The following is a 27,294-nucleotide window of genomic DNA, read 5'->3' as shown; positions in this document are numbered from 1 at the left end:
GCCTAAATGGAACGTCACTCACCTGCGATATGCTGACAGATTTCCGACTATCCGTGTTACTTGGTTGCCTAGAGAAAGATGGCGCGTGTAAGCTTAGCGGGGAACTCGGCTCTGAATCTGTTTTTTCGTTGCTGCTGTTGCCAGCTTCCTGTTTTTGTAATGGGCGAAATATATATAAATAAAGGATAAAAAAAAATCGATCACGAGGCAGGATTCGAAGGCAGGATTCGCCATTCCGTGGCGATGCCTAACCTCTCCGTGATCCCGCCAGAGCAATCGAATTTATTCTAGTATTTATGTGTCTAACGGTGCATTTACATCAAACGAGCGAATGGTCATTCTAACCCCACTATATCAAATTCTTTGTGCGTTCGACAAGATGCAATGTTCTCATACTGAACAACACTGAATACCAGTTTTCGTTTGCACTAAAAGATCACGAAAGAATGCTCTTGCTCTAGCTTTAGCTCTATGTTCGTTTGACGCTGCATTTACAACACAACATATTTATATGTATATCAATACAAAAGGATACAATCCATTAACTTTTTCGCCATAATATTGTGAAAAATGAATGATTCAAATCATTCGGTGAATGATCGAGATAGTAAACGACACCGTTGAATAACAACGCTTAGGGTTCTTATCGATACCTGCTTCCCGTTTCATAAATCATAATTTAATATTCATATTTTACGCAAAATACTATAACTTGTATATTATTATTAGTCTGTGCTATAACTATAGGTATATTTTAGATATTTAACCAATTTTTATGAAATTCAATATTTGATTGCAATAAATGATATTGAAGACTATAAGTTGTTTAATAGTGCATTTACACAAATCATATTTTGATTTCAAATAGATTATTATTATCGTACCCTTGTTTTCTAAGTTTGACAATGCAAGGGTCGAATTTATCGTATCGTAGATTGCGAAAACAGTACCTAATGAATATGGAATATTATGCAAAGTCATGGGGAAGGGGATCGAAATTAGGGAATGCAATCCCGATCCCGCGGGATCCCGATCTCGCGAGATCTCGTGTAATTTTTCGGGATCAATCCCGACGCATCATATGACGAGATCCCGTTCGAGATTGACGGGATTGGGCGGCAGTGGTCAGCGACGCAACACACAACCACTCGGGGCGCAAGCTTTTCAATTTTTCCTAATTCCCTTGAAATAAGCTTATTGTTTTGATTACCTAATTTACCTACGTTAATTTCCTTACAACCAGATTATTATTTAGTTGGTAAGATTAAAGAATAAAGGTTTTTATTTTCTTTCGAGTAATATGTTATTTTAGTTAACCTCACTATATGGATGGCCCCATAAATTACGTCACACATATACGTCACACATAGGGGGGGAGGGTATCATCTTTATGTGACATAATGTGACAAGGGGCAGGGGGGGATCAAAAGCTTTGTTACGTGACATAATAAAACGAAACGAAATTTGTACCTACGTGTCACGTGAGCAAAAAACTTTGAACAGAAAATTTTTAATCTGCCTACCTATATGTATGTATCTATTAATAATTTCGCACGCTCGCTATAAGATTATTTCTTACGCAACAACATTTAATTCCTAGAGTCATATTGTAATGCAAGTGGGACACTAAAATTTACGATTTTTAAAATTTTCGATATTTAAGATTATTTAATAAGTAAAAATAAGTAAAAAAATTAAAATAACTGTTTTCTTTTGATTATTTTTAGATACATGCATAAGTTTGAAAAATGTGTGACGTCACATTAGGGGGGACGGGGTACTAAAAATGTGACAACTGTCCGTATATAGTCTTTGGTGACAACCTGTGACAAGGGTTGAAAAGTTCTAAAATTCGCGTGACGTAATTTATGGATGGCCCCCTATCACAAACAAGCAGTTATTAGCTTTTTAAGTCATCTGAATTCAATTTTTTTTTTATTAGACGGGATCCCGAAAATACCGGGATCCCCCGGGATTGATATTTCTAATCCCGCGGGATCCCGAATTTGCAATCTCGAGTCGGGATTGCATTCCCTAATCGAAATATATGTCAAATATAACGTGGGTTTGGTAAATTTAACAAATGAGCTTTTATTGAAATATCATGCCCCTTCTTAGAATTAGGCATAACATGATTTACGTAGTAAAATGCTGAAATAATGCAAATTTAATTTACTGTTTAGCTTTATACTTGGTAGGCAATTGATAAGTTTTAAATAGTGTCGTTATTTGATTATATTTTAATAGTGACGATAATATTATATTATATTTGGAATATTTAGTTGGCGTAGTAAAAAAGTTAAGTTAGTTTATTAGAGGCTAGACCATATTCCCGTTGCTAACTTATAAAATAAGAAGTTTGATACATGTATATGTGGCCACAAAAAAATCTGCATACTATATTTTCTCATATGATAATTTACTACGTATTCTTTTTGCATCATTTAATATTTATTACGAGTGTCCGTCCGTCCGTTCAAAATGTGGATGTAACTCAATTAGCATATTAAAAAAGCGAAAAGGTCCGTAGATAGAAAATTATGGGTAAAGTTGTAATTTACAACGACATGTTTTACAAAATGGCAATGTATTTAAAAGACCAAAGTTACATAGGTTAAAAAAATATAATTTCAACGATGACTTAATTAATTACGAAAGTTTACGCGGAAACGAAAATAAAGTTTTTTTGTTTGAAAACATTTTGTACAGTTAAGAATTTGACTAAAATTAAAACTAATTAGTTAAGTTAATGAAAGAATATTTTACATTTTAAAGGTATCATTAAAATTTACATGAAACCTATGTTGTATCTAATGTCGTATTTTTTTCAATATTAAGTAGGTTTACCTACTAATTATATTTTCACCGTTAAAGAAAAATTTATGCTTATTGCCAACCATTATTTCTGTATTTTTTTTATTAATGTTGCTGAAAAATTCTCACCTGCAAAGACCTCGAGAACTCCGTATCATTATATTTCGTCTTCCTCTCAGGCAGAATATACTTAGGCAAGGATTTGAAAAACCAAGCGCCAGATTTCTTCCACATTTCCCGGGTTTCAGCGCACAGATTGCACATGTATTGCTCTCGGGAGTATATTGGTGATCTGTGACTGTGGAAATAGTAATGACATTTGGCTTTTTTATCTGTGGAAATAAAATTAATCGTCGATATTTATTCGCGCGTGTATAGATTGTATCTTACCAAGATGAAATAAAAAAAGTAATAGCGTGAATCTTTCGGATTTAATTGTAAATTAAATTTTTGAAAAAACGTGCACTCTTTTTAAGAGTTTTTACGGTGCTTCTTGTTATACCTATAGTGTATCAAATAGGATTTCCTGTAGTTACAGAAAAAAGTTTGTATAAAGGAAAATAAAAAATAAATAAACAATATAAAAGTTCAACAAATGTAGAGCCAGCTACTTATCGTAGAAAATCTCCCATTTTCTTCGAAAAGTATAGATATTTAAAAAAAAATATTATGAATAAGCGTGTAATCCATAATAATGAAAATTTACAGCTTATTTCTGTACAGCTGTAATTTTGTAAAGCTTAAATTTTAATAAAATGCATCTTTCCATCCATCTTTTTTTCATAATTGCAAACTGCATACTTAAGCTCTTGGGTAATTAATTAACTTCAGGCGCTTTTTTGCGCTTGACTTGTTATGAAATTTTTATTATCTACGTAAAAAATAGTGTTCAAATTCTGAGTTTCGTTGGAAAATATCCCTTTAATATCTAAATTATCTATTTTGAAATTCTTTCAAATTTAACAGATAATAATAAGCCTAAATACTTGTAATAATAATAGGGAAGACTTAGGGTCAGCACAGACGGGCCACCTACCACAGCCACTGCGGTGGCTAGCGATAGCCACTTGACACATTTTTTCATATTTTATCACGGACACTTCTGTAGCGAGTGGTCGCCACCAGTTATATTCGTGAGTATTTTATACTTTTTATATTTAAAATTTATAAAAAAGTGGCTTTCGCTTGGCACCAGGGTCGGTGGCTTGTTTGCGCCGACCCACCAACCCGTTAATAGGCGACACGTGCAACTGTGAATACGAATATTCGTATTTCGTACCTACTATAAAGTAACTGTACAAAGTGTGAATTTAAGTGGGTCAAAATCTAAAGGAGTCGGTTACAAAAAACGTGAAATTAATACATATTATGCATAAGCATCTTAAAAATAACCTCCCTTATCGAAGTTGGTAGAATATAAAATTCAACAAAATATAAAATTCAAAAGTCTATAAAATTCAACACTTTTGCATGCTTGCATGGAATAAGAAGAGAATCGCTTAAAATATAAGAAAATTTATACATATTTTTGTTTATACTCACTTATGCGGTGGCGTGTCAATAACACACTTCGGGCAAGCCGCGTTCCTACACATGAAGCAGATTCGTAGAGGCGCCAAGAGTCTTGGGGTTTCGCCGCAAAGTACACAGCTTCTGGGAGCTGGACCTTGTGCTGAGCGGCGCATACCTGGATGTAATAAATAAAAAAAAATTAAAACCGGCCAAGTGCGAGTTGGACTCGCGTTCGGAGGGTTCCGTTTAAAGCGGGTCAAGAACGAGTCCATAGGAGTGGCTTACATAAAACGTTTTGGTCACATACAAATACCTACTTCCTTCTTCGTAATAATCCTACTATTATAAATGCGAAAGTTTGTGAGGATGGATGTGTGTGTGTGTGTATGTTTGTTACACTTTCACGCAAATACTACAGAACCGATTTCAATGAAATTTAGCACACATATAGTAACTTGGATTAACATATAGGATAGATTTTATCCCGGAAATCCAACGGGAACGGGAACTATGCTGATTTTTCTTTGAAAACGCGGGTGAAGCCGCGGGCGGAAAGCTAGTATAGATAAAAAAGAAATAAAAGCGTGTTAGAAAATATGAATGTACATATGCAGACAATTTGTCTGAAAATATTGCCAAGAATTTCTGATTGATCCTAAAGCACTTGCGATATTCGACATGTAATTTATTTCGTTGCCAGTATGGGTATTATCGTCTTCCAATATTTCCACAAACCAGACTGAGAATTCACACAAAATAATAACATTAATATTATTTTGCTTGGCGAAAAGAATCTACTTCGGTATAGGTTATCTACGTTATGTTCTTTATATATTTTGATACTAATTGCTTTCCGCCCGCGGCTTCGCCTTCACTCTACATGAACACAACAGTTGGCCAAACTAACTTTAACCCTTGGTCGACGCTTAAATCTAGTTTGATTTTCGCAACAAGGAATCTTGGCTTCCAAACTTCCATCATTCTTAAAATAAAAATCCATTTAGGGCTTCTATCTGGCGTTATGGGATTTGTATTCATTTTGATTTATAGGAATAAAAACAGGTATTACTTTCCCATTTATAATAATAGCCTGGATTCGATTTAACTATTCGCAGAATAAAATTATATCTCAAACCTGATAGTAATAGTTTTTTTTGTTTGTGATTATAAAAGCTCCCACACCGTCATTACTCAGAGGTTTAAAGGATATGATATCAACAATACGATATACGCCTCGCATTGAGTAGGAAGCACAAATTTGTATAGCGTCCCCTTTTACAATCAGTTCACTTCATTCTCAGGGCCGGATTATCCCCACAAAAGTTCTAGAGGCACTCATAAATGAGAGAAATAAGTTTGAAAGCGTTTCTGTAAAAAAGTGTTGAGGAATTTTAAAATTAAGAGCCGTATTAGTTACGGACTTATTTTTATGAGAGCGCAAATAAAAGTGAAACTTATCAATAATTTTCTTTGTCCGTTTACATTTCAGTTCTATTCAATTTCATTTTCGAATAAACCTACATAAAGTAAGCCAAAGCAACAGATACAAATAAACAAAAACAAACATTAAAATATAATCCAGAAGGTCGTTTCAAAAGGTCAAGACGTGCATAGCCTAAAGGCGTATTCATATAGTTATTTCAGTCTTGTCCATCCTTTACTCTAGTACCAATCTTTCAGATAAGAAAACAAACACAAGGTTAAATGTATATATTGTAGGTACTGTGGCTGCAGATAGCGCGAGATGTAATTACCAAAGTTAATTAAGTATGGCTGCACCCGACTCGGTTATAAAGGAATACTGGGACACATGCATTTGCGTAAGCAAGTCTTCAATCTCATCGCTATGTAGGTCATGAAATTACAGAAAATTATGCAAATTAAACTCAAGAAAAGTAGGATAAAAACGGGAATACCAACTCCCACTTTCAATATGTACTGTAAATAATAATTATAGGTACTAAAATATCGATTGCTGATATCGTAGCTTCCGATAATCTGTAATTATTACCTGGGATTTCCCTGTACAGGAAAATTGGTGGTTTCGTTGCTTGCTTATTAGAATAGCTCGATTTTATAGATGCTATGTGGTTAATTAATATTTAAATTTATGGGTTGAAATTCTATGAGAATATTGCATGCCCTTGCAAAAGTTACGTTTAATAAAAATGTGAATCAGGTTCTAGGAAAATCCTAGTTGATTAAACTTCAATTATACAGGAAAATTTAAACGAATTAAATCATTTCATTTTAACTCTGTTGATCTTAGTCTAATTACACGAATTAAAACTCGCATCTTTCTCCGAACAAGTAAAATAACAAACAGAAAATTTAATAGATTATTTTGGGAATTATTAGTTGTTTAGAAAATAAATGTACAATTATTTACAACGAATGGAAAACCTTTGTAAATGTAGATTCTCATACTGTTTCTACTTACATTATTCATGTCCCATGAATCCATAAATCAATGTCAGGTGATATCGGTTTCCTTGCCTTGGAAAAAGATAGTAGGTAAAAACTCTTTGTTAAGCTCTACTAATTAGGGTCCATAGAAACTGTTTTCCAATACGCTCCCTATTGTATAATATAACTGTTCAAAAGCGCTTTTGAAAGAGGTTAAGGTAAGTTGAATGAATAAATGTTTGAGTTCAGGTTTCAGCTTGTTTGGGAATACCTACAAGCTCCGATATAGTTTGAATACAAAGTCCGAAACTTTGGTGCTATTTGCAATATTGTGTTACATAAAACTGTTTGGAGCAACTCCACTGTTGCAACTCCTGTTTAATTTACTGTATGCTTAAAATCTATTTGCTTTCTAAACAAGACTGAGATTATAAGTTATAAGCTTTATGTTTTGCTAATTTGCTGAGAGCCAGTGTTCTGGAAACTTCCTCTAGTTTGTGTTGTGACATATGCTGTTGTGGAGATCAGTTTTAATTAAATGGACCTTTTTTTTCACTTACACACACAAAACAAGCAGAGAGAGAGAACATTATAATTATTTATGAACGAAAAGAGCATAATATACATATTTATAACACTTTGTACAAGGAATAGAATACATGTAGGTACTACTATAAATATAAAGTTGTTTACAAGAGGCTAAAATAAACAAGCAATTTTTAATTAAATGCTCTGTCGTATAGCCAAATAAAAAACAAATAAGGTTGTTTATAACAGAGCTGATGTGTACACAAAAATCGGGACGCAAAAGCTTTTTCCTGTGACTTTTTTAAAAGATTTTTTATTTTGTGAAAAATATTATGATTCTCATATCATACGGTATGCAAATATGCGTAATTAAAATACCTTTAATATTAATAACATAATTAAAATATTACTCAATATTTCAAAAATGCAAATGAAAATTACGCCCATGCCGAAAATTCAAGCAAATATACTTAACATTGAAAATATCTATACATATAATAAAATCGTAGGAAAGTCAAAACTGTACATTGAATATTTTTTTAAAAGAATACATAATCCATGATCTATAATCGATATAGAAGCCAAAAATATAGTTTTTAGAATTTTTGTCTGTTTGTCTGTTTGTCTGTTTGTCTGTTTGTCTGTATGTTTGTCCGAGCTAATCTCGAAAAGTACTGCATAGATTGACTTCAAATTTTGCATGAATATTACTAACAGGTCGTGTGAGGTTTTTTTAAACATATTATCATGCTATCACCTCCGGGGGAGGAGCTGTGAACCTTTACTTTTCTTACGTATTCCGTGAACTACGACAGCGTACAATCTAAAGACTCATGTTTAAATGTTGTTTTTGAGTAAGCCATGCTATTATCTAGCTTTACACTATAAAAACTACGTCATTTACGTAATTTGGGCAGAGAAACTGTTTAATGAATCTTAGTACTATAAAGACAAATTTGATTCAGCGCCATCTATGAGATTTCGTAAAAATCAAATCAATTTACATGTTAACACTACTGAACACAATGTTAAAAATTTATAATTTAAATATAATTATGTTATTTATTTATTTAACTCTTTAACCCATAATAAATCTTCCCTTCCCTATAAGGTGCGCTTATATAATTCGTGTGAATATACTACATTTTTAAAAGTGAGGGTAGATGTATATTATTTTAAGTCAAACTAGACACCATTACAGTTAATCTAATATTGATTGTGTTCATTGGTTACATTTTTAAAAATCTTCGTGTTTTAATAATTCGATCACGAGGCGGGACTCTAATACAAAAAGGTTAGTTCGTTGATAATTATTATTCCTTCATCATTTACATGTTGTTAGTAAAAATATACTTTGACTGTTAATACTTTTGTTCAGTATTTATCTGTATGATTATTGCTTGGTAATTAATATATTTTCATGTCGTATACCTAATTATAAACATAAGTGTGATGTGAAACTAGCTGGATTTATTTTTACACACTCACAGTCTTATATTTTGGGTTAATGTTAAAATAGTATTAATAGTGTAAATCATAATATTTTTTCAAAGTTAAAAATATTTCCTTTTTTCTGATGGTGTTGCCATCGAATTAAACCGCGCTGTCGTTTCGTTCACAAAAAGTCATGTTATTAGGACCGAATATGTAGCCGCCTCAACTTACGGAAACGAGAGTAACCTGCGTTGTCTGTTAGTTATTATATAGTCGAATTTAACGTTACATGGAAATTGGAATCTAAATATATGTATACCTACTTATATTAAATCTGTAGAGGTCAATTCTGCACATGAAATATATTTCCTAAATAACTACTTCTTCTTTTTAGCAAATGGCAACTCCCGATCCCAGTGAGGACGGATTCTGCCATCCTAAATAACTATCACGAGGTGATTAGAGATCGACATCGACGTCAAAAATGTTTGTCCGTCTGTCTGTCTGTATAACCGTTATAGAAACAAAAACTACTCGACGGATTTAAACGAAACTTGGTACAATTATTTTTCATATTCGTGAGCAGAGCAGCAACTCCATTTTTAAGCTTTCGTCGCGTGTGCGTTCTTAATGCGTGTATCTTAATGGTTAAAGCTACACAGAAATCAAGTATGAAAGAAATGTTCTCCATATTATATAAAAAATATCTCCCGACATCATAAATGTCTATCTTTTATGGTTGAGCTTAGGAGTTCAAAGCTTTCTGATTATATTTGTCTACTAGCTGTCCCCGCGACTTCGTTCGCGTGGAATAGTGACTATGGGACCTTATGACCATGGGCTCAGGGTGGGGCAACAATAAAAAATCATTTTTATTTTCATGCTCCCACTCCCGCGCCCACTCGCACTCCCACGCCATATGCCACGTTCAGTCCCAATCCCACGCCCACGCCCACTCCCCTTCACAATTAGTACCTACCAGATCAAAGCCAGGGTAAGCGCCCCACCCAGCCCCACCGTGGCTACGCCCATGCTGAATTACTACTTAACATACAATTATTGAGTAAATACGTACAACCATACTGTACTGTTGTACTACCATAAATAATTAAAAGAATTGTTATTAAAATTTCTTACTAAACTGAGCTAAAAAACTTACGTACCAAATTATTAAAGAAAATCAAGAAATGAAATGCCTAACCTATACCAAATAGTTACTACATATTGTAATTAAAAATTATGATTAGTATATAATATCGAAAATCAAAAAAGAAATGCCTAACTAATTCTACGTAAAATTTCTTTTAAATTATGTCATATTATTTTTTAGGAACCAGGGGGGGGCAGAGGAGCAAATTCTATTTCCTTCCTTTCTTAAACGGATGTTTTTAATAATCTATGGTGTAGCCAGTAGCCACTGATCAGCTTAATCGATACTCAGTTTTTATCAAATCCAGAAACAAATCCAAATTAGATCTTTCCTGTCTCACGCACGTAACTAAAGGCTGAAGAGAGAGAGAGCACGTAACTAAACCGTTTAGACGAAGAAAAGTGTATAGAAAAAGGAATAAATAATTTCATAAACTTCCCGACGATCTTTAAAAATAAATTATAACTTTCATTTTTTTCATTCCCACTTTTACCCCTATGTAGGTATAATAAGTGGATGAACCAATTTTGATACACTTTATCTAAGAACCAGCGTCGGAAAATATTCTGCCTAACAAAAAAAACCGCATCTAATTCGGTTTACCTGTTAGCCAGCTACGGTGCCATAGACAGACACACACACACACACACAGAAATACATAGCGGTCAAACACATAACACCAGTCTTTTTGCGTCGGGGGTTAAAAATATAATACGACATAATTTAAAGGACATTTTATGTGGAAAATTTACCTATACACCAGGGTAGATAATTTTTGAAACAAAAAAAAATCGAAGTAGGATGAAACCCATTAGAAAAGGATATGATAAAAATGTAAGGAAAAATAAATTACGGTCAATCGGAGTTCGGGAAGTGGGAGGGGGGGAGCTTTTAAGAGAAAAAAATGGTTTCTCTCGATTTCTCGATAATAATAACACCTGCTAATTTTTTTCTACATATTTTAATTGTACAGACATCACTTTTCCACAATTTTATTATATGTATTGATGATGATGATTGAGATTATAACACTCTTAGTCCGTTTTAATTTTTATTCACCCGCATCAGTGCCACCTAAAAAATCTTTATACATATATCGAAATTCGAGCAAAGTTAAGAAAATGAGAAATAAGAGTTCTCAAGGATCGTTAGAGATAAGAGGCTTACTATTGACCGAAAACAACATGTGTTATGCCGAACCTGAAACCGCTTCACAACGAGAATTGCGGCTCACAGCTGACCGCGAACGGCATGTACTATCCTGTGAGACCGAAACCTTCACTGAGGGTATATATAACGTCTCACAGCTGATCGCAAATGGCATATTGTACTATCCCGTGAGACCGAAACCCTCACTGAGAGGGAATTACGTCTCACAGCTGATCACGATCGTCATATTTTATCTCGAGAATTCTGAAACTTTTACTCAATATGAAGACCGTTTGACAAATAATAGGGTGCACCATAATATTATTCGATCTCTCGAAGATGAACATGAGCATAAGCAATGACTAGAGTAGGGACGCGAATATTACCATTATTTGAGACAAGAACGATTAATAAGTTTGTTTAATGAAAGATTAAGAATTGAAACTATTGGTCTCTTTAAACGGACGAATAGCGAGAGGCCCGTCTTATTGCAGACAGATTTCGACATAGTCTTAATGACTTAGAGGTAAACATAGAAGATCAATCTACAAATTCGGTGGTGTGGTCCGACAAAATAATATAAAAGTGGGTTTGCTTATAACCTCACAATTGATTACAGATCATCTTCTGTATAGGTGATATTAACGTAGTATGTTCTTTTTGTAATGCTTTAAAGTGGAGTAAGGAGTCGGCTTTCGTTTGAAGATACGCCGGAACCTTTGAAATCACTACTTTTAAGTTTTAGAGGAACATGTGCAATCTAAACAGTTCTTAGACAATATTAGCTCTTATAGTATTGCGTTTTAAATGATCCTTTGGTGCTCAACAATTATTAGATGCTCCTTTCATTCTTACTTTTAAGATACAAGGTCAAGTTTATCATTTGATAGGATCCCTTTTGCCTGAAGGCCAACCTAAGTTTCTTTAAATATATTTTGTATTCGACTACGACGAATAATCGAATACAAGAAATCAATATTTCTCGAATTTAAAACTGAACTCATTTCACAATTTTAGAACATGTTAATTCATCAGGTTAATCCGTATATATGCGTTTTGAATCGACATTAGAAGCTTTTCCTCAAGATGGTGATATTAATATAAAATTGGTATAAATGCCGATAGACGGAAGTCTATCAGCACTCAGGAATTCCCTGAGCGTGTTATAACGCCCAGGCCGCAGTATTACAATTTTTCCTACAGTAGGGCGACGAATGTATTTTCGCATAGCAACGGAGGGGAACTCGTGGGGGGTAAAGTGACGCGGGCCACGTACTACAAACATGTTTAGTTTGTGGTACCGAGCGCGAAAGAAAGTCATCGTGTTTTTAGTAAAGTTACTATGTAAACTAACGTAATTTATTACTTAGGTACATATTCTATAATGGTGCGCTCAAACTGTTAATCTACATTTAATTTAGATTATTATTTTAATTACTAAGAAATGTAGAATTTAAATCACATTCATTCATGTTTTCCTCAGATATTCGATGTCTATGATTTTCGATGATTTTAAGATTTTCTTATCAGAGTATTCAATTTTAATGTAGTTAAATTTTATAAGAGACAATTAAGAACATTCAAAAATAAAGTGTCACGTATTTTTTTTAAACGACGAATGACGAAAAACGACCGAATCGCGGACGAAGTCGCGGGCAACAGCTAGTTTCATCATAAAAGGAAAATTAAATTAAATAATAATTAATCTTCGTATAATGGAAAGACTCCTACGGAATATTATAACTGTTTACGTAATTACAAGCTACTTAAATTAATACAGATTAACTTCAACGTTAATTGCTATTATTAGACTGCGAAACGCGATCCAGGCAGAGGCTACTTACAAATATAGCTCAACTTTCATATAATTTTCTTATATATTGTTAACAAACAATTTTTTCAAATAAAATGTTTATTATACGCAAATAAATCGCGATTTCATGTCTGAATGAACGTGATTAGGGCGATTCTATTATATGCCTTGAAAAAGTTATTTTTCCAGACATGTTTTTCTCTAACGATGTTTAGAAACTCGAACCGAATGATCAATATACCTATCTAAATATGGCTAAATAAATTTACGGTCGTTTTTATGACTGTATTTGTTTGGTAATAATATGAAATTAACAATTTGACTGATGTTGGCTTGTATTCTAAGGTCCTATTAAAGCCTACAAAAATGGTATTTTGTGCTTTTAAACCAACTCTATAAAAAATACTTTAGTGGCTTTTAATCGTAATCAGAATAGTTTTGTTTACTGACAAACGTCCCATCATTATGAAATAAAAGAAGTAAAAGATGAGGTAAATTTCAAAACAATGAACAAGTCACATCATTCAAAGTAAGCTAAATAAGTAAGCTATAATTCAGCACAACGGACCAAATACTTAAACAATAATCAAATCAATAGCTAATTTACCTTCAAGCCTCGCTACAAGTCTGCCAATCCGTTTCGCCTCAGTCTCCTCCACCTTCTCAGCGCGCCTGACAACCTCCGCGATGGCCTCCCGCTCCGCCGTGGTCAGCGGGGGCTCGCTGCGGGCAGCACTCCAGCCGGTGCGAAGTCTGGACCAATATTATTTTATATTTGGTAGTAATAAGACTTTGTCGATGTTCGTTTCTAGTTAGGTTTGCTTTCTATTGTACACTTAAATGTGCTAAGTAACTAGGTGAAGCAATTTCGTTTGGTAAAAGGAATATTCTTGACCATTACTACAACATTCATAGTCTAAGTCCGTTTCTATTGGTCGTGGCATGATTGTTTAAATAGTATACATAAAGTTGATAGTAAATAGTATATACCCAGCATACCTGTATCTGTTCTCAATAAATAAAATCAAACAGAAAAATTATTCAATTCGAGATTGTACTTCCTGGGATTAGCGCATTCAAACAACAATCAAACTATCTCATCAGCTGTAATATTAGTACCGATAATAATCCTGTAGATAATAATATTATTCCAAGAAATATATTTCATTCGCATACACACATATATCGCAAATACATAGTACCTAGATTTATTTATTTATTTATTTCGCGTTAGATCGCAAACGTGTTGGATTGGCAGGAGTGGAAACATGCTTACAACGCTCTACGTTACGGGATCAAGTAAGATTTGTCGTGTAGAATCTGAAATGTTATTCTTTAAGATTCGATTAAATGTATTTGTGGGTAAAATCTTATATATAAAAATGAATCGCAAAATGTGTTGGTAAGCGCATAACTCGAGAACGGCTGAACCGATTTCGATAATTCTTTTTTTATTATATTCCTTGAAGTACGAGGATGGTTCTTATGTAGAGAAAACGTAAACATGTACCACGGGCGAAGCCGGGGCGGACCGCTAGTTCTTAATAAATCTGTAAGAGTGATTTCTTGGATTAATAATTGGAACAATTATATGATTTCTCCTTCGACATAAAATTGTGTTTCATCATAATAATATTTCGCATTATATAGTTTTAGCTTTGTATAAAGAGAGTTTAAGGTTAGATTAATATATCTATCTTATCTTATCCTATATAAATTATATAAAAATAAAACCCGTTTCGCGTTGTCACGGAATCACGCGTGAACGGGTGGACCGATTTCGATAATTCTTTTTTTATTATATTCCTTGAAGTACGAAGATGGTTCTTATGTAGAGAAAACGTAAATATGTACCACGGGCGAAGCCGGGGCGGACCGCTAGTACACAATATTAGTACACTGTCGAATAGTAAAGTTATTTTTCATGATCACTTTCACAGAACGTAGTGTAGTGTTATAGTATGTAGTAAATATAGTTCCTTCTATTCACAATAAGAACCTTTACTCGATATATATCTTGACAAAGGGTAAAGGTTTCATTCATATAAAGGTTTCCATTGAATCAATTCTGCTGGAAACTTCATAAAGCATTTGGCAGGAAACGGATTTCATTGAAAGCACTAATAGGACTAAAAACATACCAGTTTCGTGGAAAGCCCTTTGTTCTAGTATTATCGAAAAGCGTTGGAAATCGAAACCTTAAAACTGCGCTCTGTTAGTTCGTTAGTTCCTTTGAAAGAGCAAGAAGTATATACCCATTGTCCGTACATTCAATTTAAAAATAGCCGCCCGTATTACAATGCCTTTTCTATATTAAGACCCAATTGGATTGGGAATTACGACGTTGTGAGTGCCTATTGGTTTTTTACAGGAAAATGTAGCGATGTTTAATCATATTATTTGTTTCTATTTCATGTTATATTTTTGTAAGTACATAATAGTAATAAAATGGCCAATGGCCATATGCAATAGTAGCTCTAGGTATATAATCAATCAAAATCATTGTTGAATATAATAAATGCTAAATACTTGCCAAATCATGCTTTTCATAAACACATAAGCCTATATATCGCTTATTAAAACTCTCTTAACCCAAATAATAACAATGACACATAAAATAATGAAAGCAGCCTATGGATTATTACACTTATATTATATCACTCGTTCGGCGATATCAATGGGGCTAATTTTGTGAACATACACGTGTTACTTGAAACTTTTGCATGCTTAATGTCTGCTTGATAAGCGCTTGCTAATTTTTTTTTTATAACTTATTGCTCCGATAATGTATTTTTAACAGACATTTTCAAAAAACATTCAAGGTTCCCAATGCATAATTTGCTAATGATCCAACGTCCGAGTACGAATTACGTCGGTGACAATATAAACAAAGCGTGAAACGTGATTAAGGAATGACTAACTACATAATACATATATATATATAATAGTACCTATTAGTTAGCTTTTACACGTGCTTTCATGACCAAGTGCTCGTCATAAAGCAGAAAGCTGATAAAGATATACCTACATATTACTAAGATTAGCCCCGTGTCATGATGCTAATAATAACAAGTTATATGTTGCTATAAGATTATCTGTTTTCAAGTATAGCACAATACGCTTAAAAAAGTTTTCATTTCAAAGAATGTTTTTCTTAATGGAAAATACTTTTATATTGTTACATTTTTCCTTATTACCGTTTTAACTAATAATATTATTCTCTTTGATCGTTCGTAGGTACTTTCGTAGCCTTTCAATATAATTGCTACGAGCCGACGTAGCAGTGCAAGAAATATTGAATTTATTTTTATTATTTGATATCATTAATCTCTATTTTCTTTTTTCGGCATCAGATTTCAGGAGATCATATCTAGTTAATAGAGAAAGCTGTATGAAATCCACCTACACGAACAATTGCTATCTATTGTAATGTTACTATTTTTAACAATAAAAGCAATATCATATATCGAACTGTCCCTCTATCAAGGGCCACAGGAAAACAAATTGATAAGTTAGTTAACTAAAATGTCCAGGAAATAAGTTTTTGTTTGGTAACTAATTCGGTATGTACGAATGTTTAAAAGTTTTCTCAATAATCGAGTCCCAAAATGCTTGCAATTATTGTGGATGTTAACGATCTTATTAAATACAAGTTACGATATATTTATAGCATCATCACTTACCCTTCCCTTTAAACGCATTATCGAGTAGCAATCAATAATCGCGGTCGGCTACGTAATTAGTTTTTTTACCCGTTGATGCGTGTAGCTACGAAGTAGTTAACAAGAAATGACGTTTTTTTTTATAAGTGTGTGTGTGTTTATACACTTATAAAAACTCAAGCATCGGTGGGTACCAATTAGTACCGACTACCGTATTCGTTTATTTTTAGCAGCAAACTTTATTTGAATTTATTTTTTAATATGTACACGTGTTAATCTCAAGCGTTGAGATAAATATTTTATATTGTGCTAAAAATGAACCTACGTAATACATGCTTGATAATTATTTCTACGTAAGAAAACATAATTATTTCTTCAATCTGCTCCATCATGTATTCACAAACATTGTCTGTTATAACAATCCACTTGAATTCATCCTCGCAGAAAATTAACAAAATATCCAGATTTATTTTTCGTCGTGACTTTTTCTTATGAAAAAGTATACATATAATGAACAGTTAAGAAAATGGTTTCAGGATGATAAATCTATCCTACTAATATTATAAATGCCAAAGTTTGTGAGGATGTGTATGTATGTGTGTGTTTGACTTTCACGCAAATACTATTGAACCGATTACAATGAAATTATAAGCACACATATAGAGGGTAACTTGGATTAACACATTTTGAACTCGATTATTTGTTCTTGGGTCTGGGTGTTATCTATATACATATATGTATTTATAAAATATTATATTATACCCACAACACAAGCCTTAATTGAGCTTACTGTGGGACTAGGTCGATTTGTGTAATATTGTCCTTTAATATTATTTATTTATTTTATTTATTTATAGGATAGGATTTATCTCACGGAAATGCGCCTTTTGCTTTGAAAACGCGGGCGAAGCCTCGAGCGGAAAGCTAGTTTCTTATAAAACTGCGGCCTGTGGTTTCACACGCGTCCTATGGTCGTAGCGCGGTGCTACGAGCCTTCCGGCTTCCTCAATGAATGAACTATTACAGGTACACACGGAAATCATTTTCCACTTCAAATCAATACTTCAAACAAACTATTCAGCCTTTTAAATTATCAATATAAGTATGGACCAAACAACATCATGTGTGAAGCTATCCTCCTTTGATTGGGTATCGGATGTCCCGATTGATATTACAATATAAGGCCTTCGAAAAATTCCTTCACATTGATATTATATCTTGAATCTTCTGGAATCTGATATTCATTTTGCGAATTATTGCAATTGAATAGTAATATGTCTTATTTCAAATACATACATATGAGGTGAACGCTTTTCTTCGTTGGTTTTATTTATTAAAAACTTTGTATTGTTACTTAATATACATATATAAATTGCTTTTTAAAGAATTTTTATGTTTTCTACAAAAGTAGAGATCATTATAATTCTGTTTTTCTTGAATCATAATTCTTTTCAAACTCGATAAACAGATCTATGTATATTGTATACTACCTATGGAAGATTGCCGCAAGTATGAAATGGCTGAGTACCTTTTATAACTTTCTCCATTATAACTGTTTTAACTTCAAAAGGTTTTAAATTACAGTTTTATTGCTCAGTTGGCTTTTGCTTGTTTATTTATTTAAAGTAAAATAATTGTGTATTTAATTACGTTATCTTCGAAGACTTTTAGTTTATATTTTATTAAGCATGGTTAATAATTGTCTTGAAATTGTGGGTATTAAGCTTTGTTTAGATTTGAACTAATTTTTATTTTTAAATCATAAAACCCTTAATAGGCACAGTCCTGTTATAACGTGTTTTTATTAATTCCTGTGTGAATACATAGGTATGTACAATATTTGTTAATTACAATTTGGTAATTGTCTATGTCGGTAATAGGTGTATGTACCTATGTGATTTATATATATGCAAATTGGTGATCGCACGAGTAATCACTCTATCAAGTTACCTATCAACCATTAATTGATGAGGTCATAATATTAATTATGTACTTGGTAAAAAAAAATCATTGTACCTACTTAGTTATATTGTTTTAAAATACAAAAAAAATGTTATTGGAACGAAGTTTCTTATTATTTATTTTAATTTATTAGGTATATCTGTTCTGTATATATATATAATATATATTTTCCGTTCTCGACTTTACTTGCCAATTTTTATTTTCGCTGCTATTCAACATTAGATAACAATTAATTTAAAATGGATAGATTATAGTTTTTTAAATTAAATATTATTTTTGTATGGATATAGTTACCTAAATGACATTTTTTGTACATAAATATATTTTAATTTGAAGATATAACATGAAGTCTGAAAGAACAATCATACAAGCATTTTACATTAAACATGGTTTTAATAATGATATCAAAAGAACCATTAAATTATATATATTTCTAATTTTTTGTGGACGTAAAATCCTACATGAAATACTCAATAGTCAGTACCTATAACTTCAAAATAAACTATACATGTGCATTGTGCAACCATCTTTAATATGTAGCCCACCACAACCATACGAATACTACTAACTAAAATTTTAAAACTTTTTAATTCTTTATGAAAAACTAAGGATGATTAAGTACTGAAAACAAAACAAATAGGAAGCGGATGTAAACCGGAGATAGTGATGCGCGGTGCAAGGTCCTTTGCATATTAACTGGCAACCTTGCTTTTATTTTTAGAAAATCAAATTAACACAACGAACCTTTTTTTTTATTTACATCACGCCCACTTAGGTACCACCTACGGATGTCACTTTGATAAAATTGAATGCGAACTGCTTTCCGGTGACATGATTGTGGGATAAAATATCTGAGCAAATAACATGTTTAATTGGATAATTCATTTGTTACCGAGTTGGTCACAGTATAGTTATTGTTATTTTTATTAGAATAGTTACTTTAAAATCAAAACCTTATCTCACGAGTCACGACTCACAATGACTTTCTGAACTATTTTATGATTTAATTCAAAAACTACTGGATCGATTACAAAAATTATTCTTATTACTTGTGGAAACCTATTTGTTGGTTATGTATTTTTATCCCTTCGGTAGTTAACTTATTTTAATATCGTCCTACAAATTGTGTTATTACACATTTTTTATTAGTCTCGTGGAAAGTCAAAATTACTAATAGGTACATATAACATAAGTATAAAATAATTATTATAGGTATGCGAGAATTTAAAACCTATAGTTACTATTAAAATGAATTTTTAATATTCCAATGAACTAAAATTAAATCTGTTAATGACAGACTTTTAAGTTGAAATTATAATTTTGTAATCTGAGTACTTAATGATCATTAAAATTTACTCTAGGTACCTACCTACCTAGAGTCAATTTTAATGATAGTACCTAGTACCTACTAGGTACTTTAATTAAACCACTTAACATGATATTATTTTTTTAAGTAAGTTACGTAACTATCTACTGCTAAATATTTCTTCTTTTTACTAATCATTAAATATAATATTTTTTACGCAAATTTATCAAAAATAAAAAGCATGAAAAATATTCCTGATCAAGTAACCAACTGATAAGATAACAAGATTATCAGAACGAATGTCAACAACTAAACAAAAACAAACTTACTGAACTTTATTTTCACAGAATACTTACTTTGCTCGTAAGGAAAGTTGCCGGTCGTTCGGACACACATATTTATTGCCTTTACTTTGATAATTCATTGTTCGGAAATGATAAAAATTATTTATAAAATAATTTCCCGGGTACACCGGACGGGAACAGTCGCGCCACGCACTCCCGCCTGTTGATAATATCCAACTGTTGCTTCGCGCGTGACGAACGCCAAATAATCGATATTATGTATAACAAAGCTTTCAAAAACAGCTGACAAGGAACAATACTTATCTAGAAATGATATACATAGTTAAATTGTTATTTTGAAATGTGTTCTTTGTAATGCGATGGTATAAATCCCAAACAAAGATTAATTATTTGAATATTTAAATATAGTTTTAGAAATATACCTTCGTTTGACGCTCTGTTCATTGCGATGTGTTTTTAATGGTTTTTATTTTATTCAAAATAAAATATTGTTCTTAACAGCCACAGATATATTAAGTTTAATCAATTTTATCAAAATAATTACATAAGTATTCAGTTAGAACATGGAACCAAAATTTGAAATTGATTTAAAAAATCGCGCCATTGTGAGGTCGATTATGAATGTTACTAGAAGTAAAAAATATGCAATGAACATTATGAATCTTAATATTATGCCAATTATACACAGTATAATATTTGCAGAGCCCTAGTAATTTAGACAGTGTTATTTTATTACTTAAAGATTTATTTCTATTACAAGTTATGGATTTTTATTAAAAAAATGGTAGGTTCTTTCTTCGATATAATTAAATTGATGCTGTTAATAATTAAAATAGATACTAACAACTTTCGGAATAAACAGTATTTGAATATTATTTTTATTTATATAGAAAAATTCAATATGTGGATTGTGGATATGTATGTTTTCATTATGATAGCAACCCTCATAGATAGCCAAAAGACAGGTATTTGACTGTTAGCTGTCTATGATATTTAAAAACGTAACATATGTCAAATTACGAAGTGACGGATGTGCATTGACACTTCAATTTTTTTTAGTTATGATGGCGCACTTGCGAAAGGTGGATAGGTTTCTTTAATAAAGTTTGTTTTGTGCGGTGAAGTGAAAAGGTGGTTATCTTGATGCCGTACCGCAGGCGTTGCTCCGTCAAAATGCCGGATTTCGATGACGATGTGACCGTCGTTGATGTGTACGATTTGGCTTCGGACATTGGAAAGGAATGTGAAATAATTATCGAGAAGTACGGCCCTGAGGCTGTGACTGCACTTCTACCGAAGGTGATAAATGCTCTAGAACTTCTGGAGAACTTAGCAGTACGCAACGAAAAAGAAAACCAGGCGTTACACGAATTGACAGCGAAAATATCCCAGTTAGAAAACGACAAGATCGAAAAGGCAGAATACAGACAACGATTCGAAAAGGTAAGCGGTAGAGGTCATTGTTATTTGGTGATTGAATTTATACGTACTTCGACACGAAATACTGGCCACAGTTTCGACATCTGCTAGTGTATTGGGTGCACTTGTAGTCTTGCAAATAATTTACACCTGCCGAGTATATTGCGCGACATTGTTATCGTTCCGAACATTGATACAATAATTATAATCAATTTAATTGTTTGAAGTTTCATATTCTAGTACCTACAGTTTTTGTTTAAGTGTTACATGCACGAAAGCAAAATCTATTATCTAATTTATCTACAGATTTGGTATGTATGTTTTTGTGTATTATTTCATCCTTATCTGTGGTAACTAGATTTTTTGCTTTTTTTTATCAGCAAAGTAAAATTTATATTGTGTCTTATTATTTTGATAATTTGAACAACATTAAATATCTGTGATTCTGTGGTTAATCTATTAATGGCCTTAGCTATACCTACATTCATTCCATAATTGCTTATTATAGTTTACAGTCTATACAGTATTGTACATCAACAAATGATGATTAATGTACTAAGTGTTTAAAATACAACTAATGAAGTAAGAACAAGTAAACACTGTGTATATTGCTAAATAGATACTAACCTAAAGACACTTAACTCAATGTCTGTGTGCAAATTGACACACTTTTTGAGGATATTAACTATTACTTTTTAAGAGGAAGAATGTACAGGAAAGCTTTGAATGTTGTAACGCTATCATGTAAACACTGTTTTGTAATGAATTTTGTATAAATATTAATTTGGTATTTACATCAGATACTAGTTTACAAGGTACAGAATAATATCATATTGTCTATGATTTAGGAATGATGTGTAGAGAATTATATTCAGTTTTTTCATATTAAATTGATACTTACTTGATTAATTAGGTAATTTTTTAAGCACTGTTTTGTTTTATTAATAAGTGACAATTCATAACATACTGCTGTTGCATATTGCTGCATGCATAGCTACGCTTCACGGTTTCAACCGCGTGGCTCCGCTCCTGTTGGTCTTAGCATATTATAGCCTTCCTCGTAATGGGCTATCAAACACCGAAAGAATTTTTCAAATCAGACCATAGTTCCTGAGATTAGCACATTCAAACAAACAAACTCTTCAGCTTTATAATATTAGTATTGATGAGGTTAATTAATGTCTCCATTTGTTTCCATTCTATAAAGGTATTTTATAATTGTAACATAGATATATTTTTACTTCATTAGATTTAAGTTCAAATGCTTTTAATTTTAACTTAATAATTTACCTATAAACATAAAATAAATTAGTTTGTTATCTCATCTACATCAGAATTAGAATTTATTATAAAACAATGCAAATGGAAATCAATTACACAATTTACATTCTTTATAAAATAATGCATTACTTCCTGAGTAATGATAATGACTCAGAATAGTTCAGAATGACTGCAAGACTGAGGTAATTTGTAACATGCATTAAGAATACTATTTGTCTATACTTTGGTCTAGAATCTAGAAAGTTAAAATGATAATCACTTATTCTGTGATAAAAGTATATATGATGAATAGCTTTTAGATGTATGTATGTATATTTGTAAATCTTTCACGCAAATACTACTGAACCGATTACAATGAAATTTAGCACACATATAGAGAGTAACTAGGATTAACACATAGGATAGGTTTCATCCCCGAAATCCCACAGGAACAGGAACTATGCCGGATTTTCTTTGTAAACACAAATGAAGCTAGCCAGTAACAATTTAAAAAATCAAAAGATTAAAGCCTTTTGAAAATAATAATAAACTCATAGTCTGTGGTGGCTGCATCTGGTGAAAGAATTTTTGAAAGTGGTCCAGTAGATTAGCATCTTCAAACAAATTTCTTCGACTCTTCATTCGACTTATTATTATGAGTATAGATTAACAGAATGATTCAGAATTCAGATCTTGACTGGATTAAACTTCTAGTGGACAAGAATATGATAATTGAGACATTGTTTATGCAATGTTATCCCAGTGGAGATGAATAAAAAAAATTGAGACATTTTTTTGCATTGTTTTTGCCTGGCAGGACGCAAAATTTACCTACTTGTCCCTTAAAAGAAAGATCAATCAGTGAAACACATGTTTGAATAATGTATCTGCTCCATACCCCACTAGGGGACAAGAAACATAGTTTATGCAATGTGTAAAAAAACAGTATATTGAAAAATAAGAAAAAAATTTGCACATGTCCTTCAAAATCATTATACACAACATATTTAAATAAATTATGCAATATGACCTCAACACAAATTTTAGATAAAGATTTATGCTATTACAAATTTATGAATGACTAGTTTTCCGCCCGCCGCTTGGGTTAATCCAACTTACCCTCTATATGTGTGCTAAATTTCATTGTAATCAGTTCTGTAGTATTTGCGTGAAAGGGTAACAAACATACATCCATCCTCACAAACTTTCGTATTTATAATAGGAATAGGATTGATAAGTTTATTTGAAACTAGCGGTCCGCCCCGGCTTTGCCCGTGGTACATATTTCGCAATAAAAGGTAGCCTATGTTCTTTCTCAGGGTCTAAAGATTATCTGTGCCAAATTTCATCAAAATCGGTCCAGTAGTTTATGCGTGAAAACCATACATACATACATCAATACAAACCTTTCCTCTTTATAATATTAGTATAGATAGCCATCAATGCTTTCTCTTATTCCCTTAGTTAGAATACAAATGAATGATAATTAATTAATAGTCATTTGTTTTGTAACAAGCATTGCTTTGTTGGCTTATAGTAATTGAATATTCAAAAATGATTTAATGATCTTGAGATAAATATTTAGGGTGCACTCACACACATCAGTCACCGTCAAGTCACCGATGACTGATCGGTGACGGTTTGTGTACGTATCCACAAACACCAGTCACCGTCATGTTGTCCGTCAGTCACGTCGCCGGTTTGACTGAATCATTGAACACATACATCAGGTTAGTCAGTGATTAGACGTGTGTCACGCTAGAGAACATGTAGCAATTGACGGTAGCACGACGCTGACTGAACTGAGACGTGACGGCACCGGGTGAGTGGGGATAAAAGTATGGTACATGTATGGAAAGATTATTTGACGTGCCTGACCGGGGACGTCACTGATAGATTTCGTGCCGGCGACTGTCGTGTGGGAACAGAGTCATACTAGAACTATTGATACATATTTTTTTTTAATCCTGTCCGGTGACGTGCCGTGACGGTGACTGATGTGTGTGAGTGCACCCTTACTCTTATTCGAATAAAATTGATATTTAAAATCATTATGAAGTGAATGCTTTTATTATTAACATTTAAAAACAATTTTTAACATAAAATTAATATCATTGTTTATTATTTATCAAAGAAATCAATCAATTAAGATTATGTCAAACCACTTAATAATTGAGTTACATAATTACAAGTGGCAATTATGAAGTCATTAAATTTTGATTGTGGTATTATAATAATATGACTCATTATATTAAAATATTGGTAATTATTTATTTTCTTTCACTTTACTCTTTAGAAAGCTAATATAGTAAAATGAATTGAAAATTATTCATTTTTTAAACATGATGCATTTTAATTTATAGATGCTCAATTGAGATTATAACCTTTAAGATTTAATTTTTATGTTTTAACTTGCAAAAATATTGTACCGCAAAACTACTTAATGAAGTGTAATGACGATTTCTTTTACTGTTTGTAATAATGACATCAATTTGAGACATTAAATAGGTTCTACCTTGCACCTACATAATTAGCCGCTTGAGTTGATAACATACATATCGTAATGAATAACACATTTCACAGGAAATAGAGGCAATCGAGGAGCAATGGAGGACGGAATCGGCCGAGCTGGTCACGGCCGTCGCGCGGCTACAGGACGAGAACAAGCGGCTGCGGCGCACGGTCAACTCGCCCGCGGACGGTGAGTTCGGAAAATGTATGAGCCGCTTCTTTTTTTTCTTTTTTCGTTTTTTTTTTTGTGCATGACATTGGTTGGTTTTTTACATAATGTATGGTCTATTTTTATTTAATTTAAAACGCTTAAAGTGAATGTAACACTGGTTGGTTACGTTTTTTATGGCACGTTTTTTTTTCTTTTTTGAATTTGTTATAACACGAATACAAGGGACGATTTAATGGACATGACGTGCATTACGATGAATTGTACCATTTATTTGAATGAATTCAGTATTTTATTCAATTTATTTCACAAATAAATTAAATTATTACTGTGAAGAGGGCACTTTCACTGATACCCTTTAAGGGCCCTTAGTAGGTGAAAATGGAAAAATGGACTGTTTTCTATGAGCTATAATTGAAAATATTAAAGTTTTTTCGCACTGAAATTTCTAATATGTATTACAGAACGTATGTGTGATGGGATGACTGTTTCCAAAACACGATTGGAAAAATTTTGCTCGATAAAAAAAAATCCTGAAGTTACCTCTAAAATATCATATAAATTCTCATTACAACTGTATTTTACGATAATAATTCGTATAAAATCACAAATACATAGGTATTTACCTTCTCGATTTCGTGACTGTTTTAGATTTAGAAAATACTAAATATTTTCATTCACTTTTTGATAAAAATGTGAATGGCGCTTACGATTTTCAGTTTCGAGCAAGTTGATTCCATACTAAACGCGGACCCCCTCACCGCTTACCTCAGGCCCGAATAGCTGAATTTTCGCTGACCGCCTAACCCCCCTTAATTGACATTTTGAGTGACTATATTCCATTATTCTAGATTCGTTTGTAAAAGCACTATCCTTAGACAATTATTATTCATATTTATAAAGGATGTTGAAATGTTGATTAAGCTAGGGCGATAATCACACAATCTTTATAAATAAGTAATTATTTTATTGTTCTTAATAGTTCCGAATTTCGCAATATTATCAAGTGATTAACCTCAGTGTGTAGGTATTCGATGCCTTGAAAATCGGTATGTGGGTTTCTTATCTGGTAACCTAAAAAGGTTGTGTTTTCAAACCATTTGAAACAATACCTAAAAGAACATAATGTTTTCATGTAGGTACAAAAGAAAAACATCTTAATACTATTATAAAGGCGAAAGTTTGTAAGTATGGATGTATGGATGTATGGATGTTTGTTACTCTTTCACGTAAAAACTACTGAACCGATTACAATGAAATTTAGCACACATATAGAGGGTAACTTGGATTAACACATAGGATAGGTTTTATCACGGAAATCCCACGGGAACGGGAACTATGCGGGTTTTCCTTTGAAAACGCGGGCGAAGCCGCGGGCGGAAATCTAGTAAAGGATAATAGGTGCATTTATTTTTTATCGGGACAGGGACCTGACCTGTAACTGACTGGAAAATTCATTTTATGATCGCAATAAACAGCCATGGTTAATTATTATGGTATTATATGATTTTGCCAGTCAGTTCAATTCACGTCGCGGTCGTAAATTGACTAAGAATAAGAGGTCATACTACGGCCCCTGATTTAGATGTTTCCGGTAGAGTTTAATTTGTCTTGTAGAAATGGAATGTCTTCATCAAATTACAGCGTGTAGTGTTTTTTTTTTTGTAATTGTTTATATTGAGAAACCTTCCACATTCTTATATATCACATATAAGTACAACTGAATTATCACCTTCCTACTTATATGGATACGATTTCCTCTGAAGGCTAAGAACTTGATAGAGAAAGTCGATTGCTAACACGAGAAATGAAAAATCGAGAAATTGATAAAATTATTATCTGTCTTGTAGCGGATAAGATGGCTTGATGTATCATATTGTTGTAGATTGAAAAA

The 27,294-nt window shown here is 32.5% G+C and overlaps 2 protein-coding genes across 6 annotated transcripts in view; one reads left to right on the top strand and one right to left on the bottom strand.

Moving 5' to 3' along the window:
* Window positions 1-20,266, bottom strand: part of Rph (Rabphilin) — a 34,529-nt gene extending 14,263 nt beyond the window's left edge. Inside the window, exons 1-5 of the mRNA XM_089709149.1 lie at window positions 20,093-20,266; window positions 13,414-13,559; window positions 4,357-4,501; window positions 2,944-3,112; window positions 23-148 (exon numbers count right to left, since the gene is read on the bottom strand). Coding sequence (XP_089565275.1) covers window positions 23-148; window positions 2,944-3,112; window positions 4,357-4,501; window positions 13,414-13,559; window positions 20,093-20,160 — 654 coding nt within the window. The 5' untranslated portion in view covers window positions 20,161-20,266. The remainder of the gene's footprint in view (window positions 1-22; window positions 149-2,943; window positions 3,113-4,356; window positions 4,502-13,413; window positions 13,560-20,092) is intronic.
* Window positions 20,267-21,084: 818 nt separating this feature from the next.
* The window catches only part of Rilpl (Rab interacting lysosomal protein like), a 47,229-nt gene continuing 41,019 nt past the window's right edge, over window positions 21,085-27,294 (top strand). For 4 of the 5 annotated variants that reach the window (XM_089708753.1, XM_089708750.1, XM_089708749.1 and 1 more), the window contains exons 1-2: window positions 21,085-21,484; window positions 25,304-25,436. In XM_089708753.1, the coding sequence (XP_089564879.1) occupies window positions 21,185-21,484; window positions 25,304-25,436 (433 nt within the window). In that variant the 5' untranslated portion in view covers window positions 21,085-21,184. The remainder of the gene's footprint in view (window positions 21,485-25,303; window positions 25,437-27,294) is intronic. The other variant, XM_089708751.1, reaches the window with a different exon arrangement.

This window comes from Colias philodice, chromosome 21 (genome assembly GCF_061535455.1).
Source record: "Colias philodice isolate Cphi_HAF_F1 chromosome 21, ilColPhil1 Martin Lab GWU primary, whole genome shotgun sequence".
NCBI lineage: Eukaryota > Metazoa > Arthropoda > Insecta > Lepidoptera > Pieridae > Colias > Colias philodice.
Note: the sequence above shows the minus strand (reverse complement) of the source record. Positions and strands in the feature narration are given on the sequence as shown.